Here is a 14,978-nt window from a genome sequence, read left to right as displayed (position 1 = left end):
TTACAGTTGCTGCCTTCCATTTTCAGGAAATATCCCCTTGTTTACATGCCCAAAGGGTAAGGAGAAGATGTTGCTTTATTATACTTCTATACAGCCTCCTGCTTACACATCTCCTCAAGCTTCCTCAAGAGTTACAGCATTCACTCCCTCTCCTTGACCAAGTGAGGCTGACAACAGAAAACTGAGTGGGAATCTGAGTGTAGCACAGACACTGCAATTTTTGCCGATGGTCACTTGCAACAGTGCGATTTGGAAAAAAAAAATCAAATTTACCCTGTAACAATCCTCACAGTAGAGATATTTTTCTCATCTTACATATGATCCTGACACCACTGCATCCAGGGTTAGGAAAAAGCAGGGTTTAAAAGGAGACAATAAAAGTTCTACATCCCTCCAGCTGAGCTGGTGACATTTTTGTTTCAAAAGGGCAATAACCTTTTTCTAGGCGATAATTATGAAATACAGCAACAGATCAGAACATAAAATTCATTTCTTAAATTACATCTCCTGGAGGTCAAACCCTGTAGGGGCAGAAATTAGGTACTTTTATATAAATCTGGATCGTGGATCACACATTGCACTTTGGTAGAGCCCACAGGGCACGGTGTCAGAGCAGTACCTTTTCAGCACGATGGGAACAGCAACAGATGGGTTCTTGCGAAGGCCATCAATGATGTCGGCTGCTTTGTCAGCATATATCCTCTGCAGAGCCTTGCGGTGGATCACCTCCGAAGTGCCACCTAGAGTGTTGTCCAGTCGGAATTTGGCTTGCTCCTCAGCAGACAAGCGTGAGAGTTTCTTTTGGATTGCCTCAAGGACGCGGATTGTTGCCAGGTTGGTCTCCAAGACAACATCCAGCTGAAATGAATGGTGCATTAGCCATAGCTGAACAGATAAAAGACAATACTTCACAGAGACTAACATTTAAGTGACATGAAACAAGAAGCCATGCATGTTTAACAAGGTGTACTCAAGCAGCGGTTTCCACGTTTGGCTGTTCTAAAATAATCCAATTATATATTTCATCTGCTACCTATATAATACTGTGCAAGAATTTAAAGGCTACTAGAATGATACCTTTAGCAAATTACATATTCCATACGGGAATAGAATACAATTGATAGTTACTCTACAAAAGGATGTGACAAATCTGAGCATATTCGGGTAATTGCCAAGCTAACTTCAAGTCAAGATGTCAATCATATAACATCCTGAACATATCATTTTTCAGATTATTACATGGGAATGCATGTTTCTGTGCTTTACAGAGGTAACAAGGACAAAAAAAAAAAAAAGAAGCATCGATTATACACTGGCCCTTGAACATTTTCATCTGGAGTGATTTGAACAGAAGAGCTCTGCACAAAAAGCGAGAGGCAGAGGTGATAGCTTAGAGTGAGATGTGGTTATTCAGATGCTGCTTCTTGCATTGCAGAGTACACAAGCTCTTATGTAGAAATCAGGTGACAGAAACATAATAAAAACAGATTCGAAGAAGCAGTATTTAAGATAAAATCAGATCAAGATCATTAATTGCTCACAGGACCCCAGGCTTTCCAAGGCATGAATAAGGGAAAATAACTTACCTCAAAGCGCTCGTCCTCGCACCTGTAGATGTGCTCTTCATATTGCGTCTTCTTGGAGCTAACAAATGTGGAATCTTCGGACCAGGAAGGGAAGGAGACCCAGGTATCATTCAAAACCTTTGAGTAAGAGAGGGGAAGATAACCACCACAGTGAGTCTCCTGAGGGGGTCACAGGACTGCGAGACACTTAGCTGCCTGTGAGCCCAGTCTTCTGGTAGCAGAGTCTAATTCCTCAGTCTTAAAAATTGTCTCTTGCTTCCTAATCAAGATACCGCCCAACATTCACAGGGCAGGCCCAAATGGCTGGGATAGAAACATCTGGGCAGTCTGAAAAATTCATTAGTTGGAGTTCTGAGAGAAAACTTGCAAGGGAGGAGAAAAAGAAAGATGAAAAAAGCTTTTCCTTTACTTTGGATGAACCAGCTGGCTGTGGTTTACTAATCACACGTATGATTCACCATTGACAATATTGGGTCATCACACTAAACGTGACTGTTGCACAGTATGTGGTTTCTGTCTCCAAATAAGGCTAATAAAGAATATAAACCCGTACCCCAACGACACCTTTCCTGACAGAGATGCTGAGCACCTGCAATTTTCATCACCTCCCAAACAGGAGCAGAGCATTCCCCAAACCTCAAAGAGGCCAAAGGCAAAGAAACATGGATTTTGGCAGGCAATCGTGAATGTCAGGCCCAATTTTCATAAACCTGAAGTCTGAATAACTGAGTAATTAGATTCTCACATGAAGAAAAGTTTATAACTGCATCACACAAGACACTTTTGAGAGACATGTTAGGACTTAGTTTAAAAACTTATAATTGTTCCTTGCCCAGGTAGTTTTCACTGTCCTACCATCATTTCAACTAAACACTTATCACCACTGCTAACTGCTTGTCTTGGTCATCCACGTTCATCCTCCCCATCTTTCAGGGAACGTAAGCACAAAAAAGCATTTTGTTCCTAAACTGCAATCTTTTGGCTATTTGTCCTAGGTGCCGCAGATGTTTGTAGGCCCCCAGGGAAGGGATTTCTGGGATTCTCCCCTCCTCCAGTGAACACTCTTAAACAGCATGTTTCTTAACTGGCCTTCAATAAGAGTCCTGCCCACTCACCTCCCTCCAAGCATTACCTTCAACACCAATGAAGGAATAGGATCAGCCAGTACCTTTCCCACTTTAATCAAAAGGTCATTACACACATTAAAGGACTCGGTGAGTACATCTGATCCCTCAGCACGCGTTCAGGAGACCAGCTTTGGCTCCTGACTGAGAAGTTTCCCTATAGGGAGCCAATTTCCCCAAGCAACACACTGTTTCTCAAGACGGAAGTCATGTTAGCATTTCAGGTAGAAAGAAGAATGGGGGGGATATGTGGGAGAATTTATTCACAGAAAACATGATTTTAAGGATGGATTAGAAACAAGCTTGACAGGGGACTAAGTGGGAATTTAGTTAAAAAGGTAGCAGTAATCTTTAATTACATACTCCCTTATTACAGATCCCTGAGACCACATTAAGACCATACAGAAAACTAGTTCTGTCATTTTCTAGCTTTAGAGTTTTTACATTTGTACACTTAATGTTTTCTCACACACACTGTATACCATGTAAAATATCTTATGTATCTAATGCCCCTTAGTTTTGCTTAAGCAGTTAAACATCGCAACTATTTGGCATTTTTTTCCAGCTGCTCCTCAAAGCATTGTGCAACCCTTTCACAAGCACCAGAGGAGAAGAGGTGAGGCCATCCATCAAAGCCACATGAGTACCAAATCTTTCCCCACCTCCCGACCAGCTTCCTGTATGGCCTATTCCTAGGCTGAAGCTTCACCCTATAAAATAGCTTCTGGCTACAATCCCCACATTTCCAAGAATGCCGAGTGCTCACTCGCCACCAGGAACACCTGAGGGTGTATTTCTCCTGGTCTCCAACACCTGCTGTGGAGACCCCTGAGCCAGGCTGGTATGTCCACACATGCCGGTGGAGATGCCAGCCCGGGTCCAAAAGCAACATAGCTGCTGGATCTCAATGCTAATGAGATCCCCCGCGAGCAGCAGCCTCCAGGCCCAGGCTCCACACCGGGCGACACACCCACCAGTTCTGGGGCACACGCGGTGGCACAACTCAGGGCACACTCTGCTGTGCAAGAGCGGATGTGCCCTGATGCTCCCAGAAACCTTTTCAGCATAGCTCAGGGATACAAAGTAAATTCTCATCCTCTTCTTTTATTCCACTTACTGGTGCTCCATTCCCTCTAAGAAGATTGGAAACAGCCTTCCTTTGTCATGCAATTCTTGCGTGAAAGTGTCTTACCTCTTTACACAGCGGAGTCCGCCCTGTGCACTTGGGTTGCTGGTAGCTCTTGGGTAAGGCCCGGTAGCTGGAGCCCAGTCTTTTACAGGAGGCATAGTCTATCTCCATGGCAATCCCCTCAGTAGCCCGTTCCTTTGGATACGTCTCCATGTGAACAGACTCTTTATACCCCAGAAAGTTTTTAAACCAAGTGAACAATTCTGGGAATTTCCTAAAAATAAAATGAATGATGTGAAAAACTAGCTAAGAAGAAATCAAACAGCGCTGAGCTGTGATACAGAGGCTAGAATTGCTTGCTACAGACAGACTGTGTCCGTGATGGCCCTCTGAATTACCAGCTTGGTGAGAAAGGACCCTCACAGCTCAATCCCACTTCCACAGAGTCTGAGAGAAAGGGAACCAAGCACCTGTTGCTCAGGTTGCAGATTGCTCTCCGGTGCAATTAAGGTGCTTTTGGATTACCACCCCGTATTGTCAGGGATAAACGGACAAGCATCAGAATATTCTCCACGTGCCATGTTGGTACAGTCTCCACAAGCAAAGAACTGCTTTCATGGCAGAGGCAGCACCTCTTGCAAGATGTGGGATCAAATCTGGGTCTCCCAGACTACTCTCATAGTGAACCCAAGCCAGATCCCTAGTTGTCTGCCAATATGTTCTTAACCTTACAACAGATCTTTTGATTTTTTCTTTTCAAGTTGGAAAGCAGTAAGAAGAAACTGAGAAGTGACTCTGTAACTGTCCTGCAAAATGTTTCTATGCTGAGGAGCAACAGCTTCACGCAGCCCTGTCTCTCAGACAGCACGGACCAACACAAACTTTGAAGAACGCTTTTTTTTTTTTTTATGGCCCAAGTTAAAGTCTACTTGTAGATAAAAGTTTTCTGAATAACTTCTTAGTCTAAAATAGTACATCTGTTCAACTCCTTTTTCTCATATTGCTGCAGCTTTGCATGAGATATTGAACATGTTACACTAATTGAATCACTGCTCATTTATTGCTTTTTCATTACATGACAGATTCCAACGTCCAATTCTAGAATAAGAAAGAGAACTGTAATATACCTTTCCCAATACAGATATTCATTCTTATAGCTAGGAGTACAGAAGATGGATGGGAGAAATACATAATTTTCTGGTTGAATACTTCACCTTTTCTAGCTAAAAGTGGTATCCTAATGATACCTGACTTGTCCAATTCCAGTGAAGCTACATAAAAAGTAAGCTCCTTGGGGCAGTTTCTTTGCACAGTAGCTAGTGTAACTAGTTCAGGGGGCCCTGAACCCAATTTACATTGTTATTACCTTCTCCGACTCTACTCAGAGCTCAGTTCACAGGAAGAAGGAATATTAATCTTGCAGGTCAAAGCTGATGAGAGGATATTTATTATGTCTGTTCTAAGTGATTAATACAGAGTTGTTCTGTACACCACTAGCAGTTATGGAATCATAATTTCTGTTTAAACTGTAGTATTCCATATCATTTTTGGCTTCTGGACAGAACTTCAGTTATTTTTTGCTTTTTTGAAATTTTAGTGGGTTTGTATCAGCACTCTTTTTCAGGGGACATTTCCCACATTATTTCATAGTCAATCTCTTCTTGAGTGAAATAATCCATGATTCCAGCGCAAGAGGCTGCAATAACATGCATCTAAATAGTTCTGTAGTACCAGCACTGCTCCTGAATGCTGCCTGCCTGCCAAGACATTGCTAGAAATCTCAAAAAAGCTCTTTTACCTCCTCTTAAATAAGAATGAGAAAACGGCAGTGTACAAGAACATGAAACTGGAAGAAAAGCTAAAGTGGGATGCTTATTCTTCTGCTCTAATAAAAGTCTGAAGGTCCAAAGCACATGGTACTTGCGCAGTATTAACCACTACAGGGCTCCCCAAATTTATCAATATCTTCCTTTCCCATCTCAACAGGCCACTTAGTAGCACTGGCACCTTACAATGTACATTCATGACACCCCCTCAGACTGCGCTGGAGGAAATAGGAGACCTCAGAGAATGAGCTGCCATAAAAGCGACTCACGCAATCCTCTTGTGGACAGACAATTCAGCCAGTGGCAGGCCATACAGATAAAAATTGGGTCAACAGCAGTGGAGGAAGTGGGCAGCAGAGGGGGGATTCCATCTCAGATTTACTCTGTGGCCTAGACAGTTCAAGAAACCACTGCCTGGCTCCTGGAGCTGTGTTCCTCCTCTGTGCCACACAAACACACAAGACGCATTCCTCTGAATGACCACAAACATTAGCTTTTCTTTCCTGGCTTTGAAACAGAAGCAGACCCATTGGATTAAACTTCTCACCTCCTAGCACTGACAACGTAAAGAAAGGAACTTGTCCAGGCTCCACTTACCCCAGGAATGGAGAAACTAGCTGCACAAGCTCAGCCCGGGAGATCACCTCCTGGTTGAAAATAACCAGGCAGCGAAGGAAGTTTTCGTATGCCTCTGTGCTACGCAGAGCTTTGCGGACCTTATAAAAAAGAGAATGCAAAAATCTTTCAGAGCAGAGAACAGCAAGCAATAGTATTTTACACATTTCCTCTGACCATCCACAACTGTGGGCAAAAGCCTAAATGAACTGAACAGAAATTAAGTTGTCCAAGTCCATAGGACCAGAAAAACAGCTTCTAAAGAAAGCCATCTTCTTGCTGGATACACCTTGCAACATCAGCTCTCTACGCTCGGGTGCATTATTTTGAGCAGAGGAGCAGCAAGTGAAGAATGAAATCCCTCAAAAGAAACCCCTAACAGCTGGATTATGAAATTCTGCAATCGGGGATGATGCAGTTGTAACAGGAGCACTAGAAACCCACCCAGGCTGCCTCTAAACCCTGCAGAATACTGCAAGTATGGAGCAGGGGGAAGAGACTTGTACCCTAACCGATACCATTCCAACCTCTGCCAGCCTCCAGCTGCTCTATAGCTCGGGTTATCACAGATGAACCAGGTTCTGCAATCCTTAATTTCTCACTAAGAGAAAACTGAAAGATTCATTCCAACACCATTACCCTTCCCATGAGAACAGTTAGCATCTACACATCAAATGGAGATCTATCATCATTAAGATATTCGTCATTACAATTACAATTCTTCAGCAGGGATTTTTACATTTACTCTTGTTAACACCTACACATTCTCCAAGCGATAGATTGGTTCCCAGTTACTATTAGCTGATCTACAGGGTGCTGTGAAATGCACCACATCATCAGGGAACAACCAAGACTTTCATCAATGCGTGAGTATTACTCAAAAAGCTTGTTTGCTCTCAATATATACTCCCCTCTGAGCCATAAAGAAATGCATGGACATCTTAGGGAAGAGGCCAAGGTACCACCTGGAAACATCCCACGTGGTCTTTATCTGTTCTACACGGTAAACCAGCGACAGGTAACAACCGTGCAAATAATTAGATTCATCTCTCAGGGAGAAAAACTTAAAACCAATGCTGACATGAGTCAGCTGCATTGTAAACTGAGCTCCCACACTGCAGGCATCTGGTTGTGGATGGGTGCAGCAAACCGTGCCAACACAGCAAGAAACCCTAGGCACAGCATGAGTTGTTTGGGGATTTCACGGGATGAAAAAATTTGGAGTACGAGTTACAGAAAAAATTTCCATTCCTGCAAATTTCCACAAGATTCAGCAGCCATAACCTCTGACACATGCTCCAGGCCAAGCCGTCCTCACAAAGGCTAGCAGCAGCAGATGAAAAGCTAGGAGAATCATTTTTGGGAAAAAGACACATATATCTGAGTAAAAAAAGATGACAAATCTTTTAAAAAATTCATGGGATCTGACTTAAAGGTCATTCGATACATCCAAGTTCAAGTTGACAAATGCTATCAGTGCAGCATACATACCACAAACTGCACTGTGATAAAAATCAGGGTACCTACATGCTACGAACATAAATCAATGACACAAGATTGCTTTCTCTGAATTAAACTTCTCACCTTCTCAAAGAACAGAGATTCTGTCCCCACACCATGCTTGCTGGCTTCTGCCAAAGACTGGTCTTTTAAACCAAGCAGCTTCGGTTTCTTCTGTTATAGATACATAAAAAAAAAAGGCAAGACAAAAAAAGGCTGTTCAGCTGAGCAGGTTGCTGTATTTTGTATATCTATTGCATAAGGGTTTCAGCTTCCCTACCATACTACATTTTTTCAAATAAAAGAAAGGTGTTTTTCTGGAAGGAAGTTTACATGAAAGTGTGTGTTCCAGGTTAAACTATTAATCTTTAATCAGTGGCATAAAACTCCAAATATTTCTAATACAAGGACATATCCTTTTCTCTGTCTGGTTGGCTGAAATAGTCACTGGTTGTAGTCTATCTCATTTTTCTAACTAATTTGCAGAACTACAAAAAAAAAAAAAAAAAGAGTTTTTGACTAGCATCCACCCAGTTCTTCAAGCCTTACATCTCCCTAAAATTAGTGTCTTTCCTCCTGCACTCCACTGCAAGATCCTTTCTTTTCCCCATATCAGCCCAACACTCCACATCCTAACAAAGGCTGAAAGCCACCTCCAAAATGTGTTTTATTTTGTTGTACTTTATTTGAGGAGGAGCAGAGAGGCTACAAGGGGAAGCAAATCAGTGAAATTAAATGATACAACTACATGTGGCAATGCTTTTCTTTACAAAGCAAGATACATCACCTTCAAATAAGGCAGACAACTTGTTCCAAATGCACAAACACTAAACCACCTGGCCACTAGACCATTTTTATTAGACTGCAAGGCCTTGTTCTCCCCAAAACGTGGGCAGTTTGAAAACGGCAAACTTGGCTAAGAGAATAATCGTTAGCCATTGTATTGTAAGGCTTATCATATGAAAGATGAACAAAGGTGATGCCATCGCATCTGCTCTAAGTTCTGCTTTAATAAAGCTTTTGGGCACACCTTTATGTTTCCCTCAGCTATCCTCCCATGTGCCTCAGGAACACCGCTGCAAATTCTGGATAAACTTATTTTGTGACTTTACTGAGACTTTTTTCTTCCAAACTCCACATCTCCTTCTCATCACCAAACATTGCTTTATTAACCAATAAATACACACCCACGCACTCTGCAGCATTCCAATAAGGGGGGAAAAAGCACTTTTTTTTCCCAAGCCAGCAAAGTGACTGTTACTACCCTCGGGTACAGATAACAGCACCAGTTTATGAAAATTAGAGGCAAAGTCCTGCATTTAGAAACAATCACTTGAAAAGGTTTCTTTTAAAGGCAAGCACTAGCTTCAGTTTTCTCAGACTGCAATCTGTGCCTTAAAATCACACAGGTTTGTAAAACGCATCCTGATTTGCCACTGCCTTCTGGGAAAAAACATGACTGCCAAACGAACAGCATACGCTCTTACCTTCACCGGAGGGGTTGCTCCAGTTCCTGAGTGCCGTCGTATCTGACAGCCGTTCTGGTTGGGTCTCTGCTGCTTGTTGTTGAGCTGTGGCTTCTTCACCGTGCCACCATGGTCATTTCTCACAGATTCCACTTTCTCTGCAGTTGTTTTACTTAACAGCTTATTTAGAAACAAACCCACAGGACTGTTAGAGCTGAGTTCCACATATCCAGGCAAAAAACCACGCCTGATTCTCCTAGCGCTAGATGACCAATGTATTTCACTGCAGTTACTGCGGTCTTGGAACAACTCTTTTAGACAAAGGGATCATACTTAAAAGAGAAGCTATTGACAGGAGTCAATAGCTTTCACTGTGGCCCCATTCCCACACTCAGTAGAAGATCACTTGAAAAAAAACAAGAAGCAAACAAACAACACAGCACATTTTTCTGAACTCTGGCTACATAAACAGTTTTCCATTAAGTATGTCAGTCCCACTGTATCTACAAGGAGACTCACCACAGAGCTGTTGGCATCAGGCAGGAACTGCCCAAACTCTGAGAGCAGATCCTCCTGGTTTTTGAAGAGCCGCGCCACCTGCGCATACACCTCCTGCTCCGTCAGAGCCGGCGTGTAGTTACCGCCTGCCTCCTTGGCGTTCCGCTGCTCTTTCTGACAGAGGAAAGAGCAGAGGTGTCAGAAAAAGGGCACCTGAACTATTAAGGGAAGAGGAAACAAATCAGTAATAGAACGAATGAAACGACAAAGGTCTCGGCATTTTCAGTAAAAAATCATACTGAATGCCCAGCTGGCCTATAAACATTAGACACTGACTGAGCAAGTGTTTTCTCTACTTTTTACATTAATACGATAGCCATGCTGTCTCTTCACGGTCCATACTCACAAAATGACAAATGGGATTTCAAAAAAGGCATCCTACCTGTTATTTCAGATGCTTGCAAATAAAGACGACTGATGTAAATCTTTTATTTCATGCTGCTACACAATATTGTAATTTGCAAGAGTCATCTGAAAGCTGGCTAGCTTGCTGGCCACAGCTAACCCAGTACAAGACCAGAATGAGAGTCCTGGACAGGCCCCATGGCACAGGAAGAGAAAAATGCCTACATACACTCAAAATCATAGTGTTAAAACTAACCTGATATGTATGGAGGATCTCCAGGAAGGCCTTGTAGATGTCTGGCTGTCCCTGGAACCGATTCTTGATCTTGTTGACATAGTTGATGGCATGATTAAACTCAACAGGCTGATTGTTCTGCAGGGACGGTGTAGTTCCCAGCGGGATTGTCACAGGTGTGTGAGGTTGGACCGGCGGAGAGCGCGGTGATGCATATGGTGGAATTGGGGGAGTTTGCTGGCTGGCGGGAGTATGTGCCTGCATTTGAGATGGCTAAGAAGAAAAGAAGCCATTTCAGAAATTAGTAGATCCCTTTATGTTTGGAATAAAGGCACTTTTATTCCACATATTTACCATATGCAGAGGAAAAAACACAGCATATAACTATTACTGATGCCAACAGTGGAACAACGTGGATTCAGTAGAGGTACCCCTGAGTTGGAGTATCAGAAAGGATATAGCAGCTGGATGAAATTCCCTGCTACTACATCCAGTCAAACAATCCCTATCCGTATACTGACCCTGGATGCCTTTTGCTGCACTTCCTTAAAAGACTTTTTTTTTTTTTTTAAACCAATACGAAATAATTATTTCCTTCACAGGTCTAGGCAATTTTAAACAGCTATATCTCCAGTAAACCAAACCTTTCCTAGTGGCTGTCTCATCAGAAACTGCTGTTAAGCGTCAAAATGAAGAAGTACCATTTCACAACCAAAACTGCATTTTAAAAATCAACAGAAGCATAAATATAAGTAATCAAAGCAGGAGAAAACTATTAGCCAATGGAAAAAAAAGAAATCAACATTCAGAGGGCCAGTAGGGACTACATTTCACCAGGAAGAGAAAACACCGGGTCTCTTCAAGATGTTATTAACAACTGTTTTTCCTTGCTACTTGCTTTTGACTGAAATATGAGCAGAAACATGTACTACCTCAAAAAACAGAGCCAAAATGCGTAGGCATGGCTTGCTCCAACATTGCAAGCTATTTTGCCCCTCGTGAAGAATTCTGGGATGCAGAGAGTAAGGCAACAGCAAGAGAAAAGTGCCACTTCTTTCAGTATTCAGGCAGAGAGCATGGCAGGTCAGACTCTCAGATTAATCACGTTTAGCCCTTGGGGTGGGGTGCTATTTGGTAAGCATACTCTTGCTAGATACCTAGCAGCCACAGGAAGACTTAGTAGCAGTTTTGAAGTGGCAATTTTAAATGGAAATGGTAGTGTTCGTTTCTCTTGCCTTTCAGACTTCAACGGTTGTATTACGCAAACTTTTCACTACTGACAATTTAGGTAACGGTGTTATGGTTGCCAGATACTTACTATTACCTGACCCTGTTTTATTTACCTACAACTTCACCTGTCTGTTAGGGAAATCTCATCTCAACATCTAGCATCTCCCTCAGGTTCATTTTAAAGTTTCAGCAAAAATAGTTCAACTTTTTCCAAGACGATGACATGGGTAAAACCATTTAGCACACAGTGATGAGAAAAAGACAACCTCTTCACTGAAGGCATGTAGTACTTGTATCCTTTGGAGAAAGACCTTGAAATTTGGCACGGGTAAGCTAATTTGGGAATGTCTTAGCTTTTAAGTTTTTTTTGCTTTGCAAGTCTTAACTACATTTTAGTTTGCCCTTTCTAAATAGGAGGAGGCAAGTCCCACCAATGTTCTTCTAGAGATTATTTGATTGTCACATTGTAAATCCTGCTATTTGCTAACTGCATATTCCTTTTTTTCCTTTTCAAGCCAATTGATAGCTAATTGTACAGTTTAGAAACTAATCCTTGAAACTTTGGGGATTCTTCCCCTCCAGAAGTCTCTCAAACCCATCTACATTTTGAGGGTGAAAAACATGATATATCAGCTAGAGCAAGTTCCATAAATGCCTCTTAGATTATCCCATTCTGTTTCCAATCACATAAAACACATCTGTTGGACAGCAGCTCTGGATTACATCTAAAGCAGAGAGTCAAACTCCCTTTGTTATTGAAAGGTCTCAGTTTCAGACACACCAACTGTGAGATCTAAAGGGAACATCATGGTCATCTTGTCTGAACCCTGCACTTTACTTAGATTTTGCCAACAACTGCTACACCCATCCAACTGATGGCTGAACTAGACTACTTCTTTACAGCAGGCATCCAATCCAAAAACAATATTTCAAGCAATGCAGAATCTACCACATCACTAAGCAAGCTCTTCTAGAAGCTTAATTACCCTAAACATTTGAAACTACACACAAACTTACACACCAAGAGCCACATCTTTACCATGGCCTCTGTTTTATGAAGAGCTTCTTGGAACTGAAGTTATTCTGAGCAAATATACACAAAAGCAGTGGGGCAGTTCAACACTTACCCAGTGCTTTAATTAGGAGGCCCTTGCTGCAAAGTCAAATGCATTTCTAAAAGGGGCCCTTTCTCCTGAGGCTGCTGGATCTCTCCCTGAATACTGCGTGTACATTTTGCTAGATGCTCTGAGCAACTTTCAGTTTTCAGTTGAAAGTAAAAGGCTTTTCCAAGGTTTAAGGTTGCATATTTGTATTACTGTCAGATCAACTAGTAAGCACCTTGAAAGGTTTTAAAAGGACAAACTAATCCGGGAACAGAAGGACAACACAAGCATGAAGCACAAACCAAGGTTCATGAATACTGTGAAAAAGCAATGCACAGTTTCCTTTATCATTTTTCACCTCCACTCCAATTTCTGCTGGGGGCAGTAAGTTTCCCATGTATGATCGTATGTCATTCAAAGTCTCTCACCTTACTGATTTTGGCAGGTGGTGGCTGCGGCGCTGGCTGTGCTGGTGTTGGGGTTGACTGTGCTGAAGGCTGCGACTGATGTTGAGGCTGGGGCTGGGGCTGGGGCTGCAAGCCATGAGTGGGGATCTGGTGAACTTGTCCTGGTGTTGTCACGTTCACCATATCATTTGTCTGCACCTCAATCTTGTAGCCAGGTGGCAAGAAAGTGTTGAAGCCCATGATTAAGTCAGGGTGACCCTTGAAGAGCTGAGACACACGGCTGATCACTCCTGGAGTGTCAATACTGGAGAAGGAATAAGATCAAAATGTCACAATCCTCTAAGACACTTTCAGTGGTGCACCAAGTTCTCCACGTAAGAATTTTCCAACAGAATTTACACCCACATCATCTTGAGCCTATGATGAACCTATGAAACAAGGCTAAATTGATTCCTATAAATACATTACTGAAGAATGACATTAGAATCATTTTATTAGTCCAAACAGCATTTTATATCTATGAGATCTAGTCACAAGTCTGACCGTTATTAGTGGGCAGACAACCAGACAGCCAGATGAATCAGCTATCAAGGCTGAACTTGTGAACTCCCACTCTAAGCAGAGATTTAGTATAAATGAAGGGATGCATTTAACTTTCGAAAGAGAAAGCACACGAATGCTTTCCTACTCTATTACTGGAGGTGTGTTACTCTGCAAATGAAAGGACAGAATTCAGCTCCTGTTCTGTGCCCACACACATGCATACAATCTTTCTGACCTGGAAGGAAGAAGCAGAATGCAATTTCTTACCTTTGAGATTTAAATTCCTTCATAATATCCAAGAAGTCATTGTAGACCTGTGGCTGACTACCGAACTGCAGCTTCACCTGGTCAAGATAGGACAGCGCATCCTCCACCTGGAGACAAAACAAACAGGTTATACTAGCAGAGAAGATTTTATTTCACCTCCATTGTTCTACAAAAGACACAGGATTTGAAAAAACAGCTGCTAATCCTGAGCCAGGGCAGGGAGTTAAGGAGCACAAGATCATGAGCCTGGTTAGCTTATTACCCAGCACCATTTGAATAAGAGATGCTCACAAGATAAAAGTGTATTAAAAAAAAATCCACAGATCAGCAGAATTAGTCAGAAAAAACATACTCCAAATTTACCCTCTAACCACCACTGAGCTCACTTCTAGGATAAACAGAAGTGGACTGAGTATTTTTCCTGCATTCATACGTGGAAATTATTATGGAAGTCTAAGAGTAAGCAGAAAGGGGAAATGACATATTCAGTGTAGTAGATGTCTGCCAGGTACACACTTGCACTTTCTCTAAAAGCCAGACATTTCACTTCGACACATAAGGATTTTGAAAATGGCAACTGTGGGCGGTAAATTGTTTTACACCTCAAACAGCAAGAAGTTTATGAACTGTTCATGTACCAACATCCAATTTTCAGAGATGCTGAAAGAACAGCCACAGCCTAAAGTGAGAGCTCTGGGTACCGATCATCTCCGACAGCCAGGCCACCTGCTAATAAGTTGCAAGAGCTACCCACGGGCCCTCTCTTTCATCACCCACCAGCCTAGAGACATAAGAGATCTTACGGGCCATAGAAGCTGTCTCTAACAACATCTGAGCTCTCTCTCTGAAGTTGTTGCTGTTTTATTGTACAAAAAATACTGAAATTAAAAGTCAGCAAAGCAGGGAAAGGATGTACAGCCCTAGCCCCAATCTTGCATCAGTGAAGTCAGTGGAGGATTTGCCATGGGATTTCATTGGGAGAAAGAACCCCAGGTTATGAAACCATTCTCAGTGGTCTCTAGAAATAAAGTGTCCTACCTTAAG

General features: G+C 42.3%; 1 protein-coding gene across 6 annotated transcripts in view; it reads right to left on the bottom strand.

Annotated features, from left to right (window-relative positions):
* Positions 1 to 14,978, bottom strand: part of SIN3A (SIN3 transcription regulator family member A) — a 43,342-nt gene that overhangs the window by 12,640 nt on the left and 15,724 nt on the right. For 5 of the 6 annotated variants that reach the window (XR_010885667.1, XM_067305191.1, XM_067305194.1 and 2 more), the window contains exons 4-13: positions 13,935 to 14,041; positions 13,146 to 13,428; positions 10,406 to 10,657; positions 9,766 to 9,918; positions 9,268 to 9,426; positions 7,865 to 7,954; positions 6,263 to 6,381; positions 3,903 to 4,113; positions 1,587 to 1,703; positions 620 to 858 (exon numbers count right to left, since the gene is read on the bottom strand). Coding sequence is in view for 5 of the 6 variants with exons in the window: in XM_067305191.1 (XP_067161292.1) it covers positions 620 to 858; positions 1,587 to 1,703; positions 3,903 to 4,113; positions 6,263 to 6,381; positions 7,865 to 7,954; positions 9,268 to 9,426; positions 9,766 to 9,918; positions 10,406 to 10,657; positions 13,146 to 13,428; positions 13,935 to 14,041 (1,730 nt within the window). In the remaining variant the exon portion in view is untranslated. The remainder of the gene's footprint in view (positions 1 to 619; positions 859 to 1,586; positions 1,704 to 3,902; positions 4,114 to 6,262; positions 6,382 to 7,864; positions 7,955 to 9,267; positions 9,427 to 9,765; positions 9,919 to 10,405; positions 10,658 to 13,145; positions 13,429 to 13,934; positions 14,042 to 14,978) is intronic. The other variant, XM_067305195.1, reaches the window with a different exon arrangement.

The sequence above is a fragment of the Apteryx mantelli genome, chromosome 15 (genome assembly GCF_036417845.1).
Source record: "Apteryx mantelli isolate bAptMan1 chromosome 15, bAptMan1.hap1, whole genome shotgun sequence".
In the NCBI taxonomy this organism is placed as follows: Eukaryota; Metazoa; Chordata; class Aves; order Apterygiformes; family Apterygidae; genus Apteryx; species Apteryx mantelli.
The sequence above is the reverse complement of the archived record's forward strand: the minus strand, read 5'-3'. Positions and strand labels throughout refer to the sequence as shown.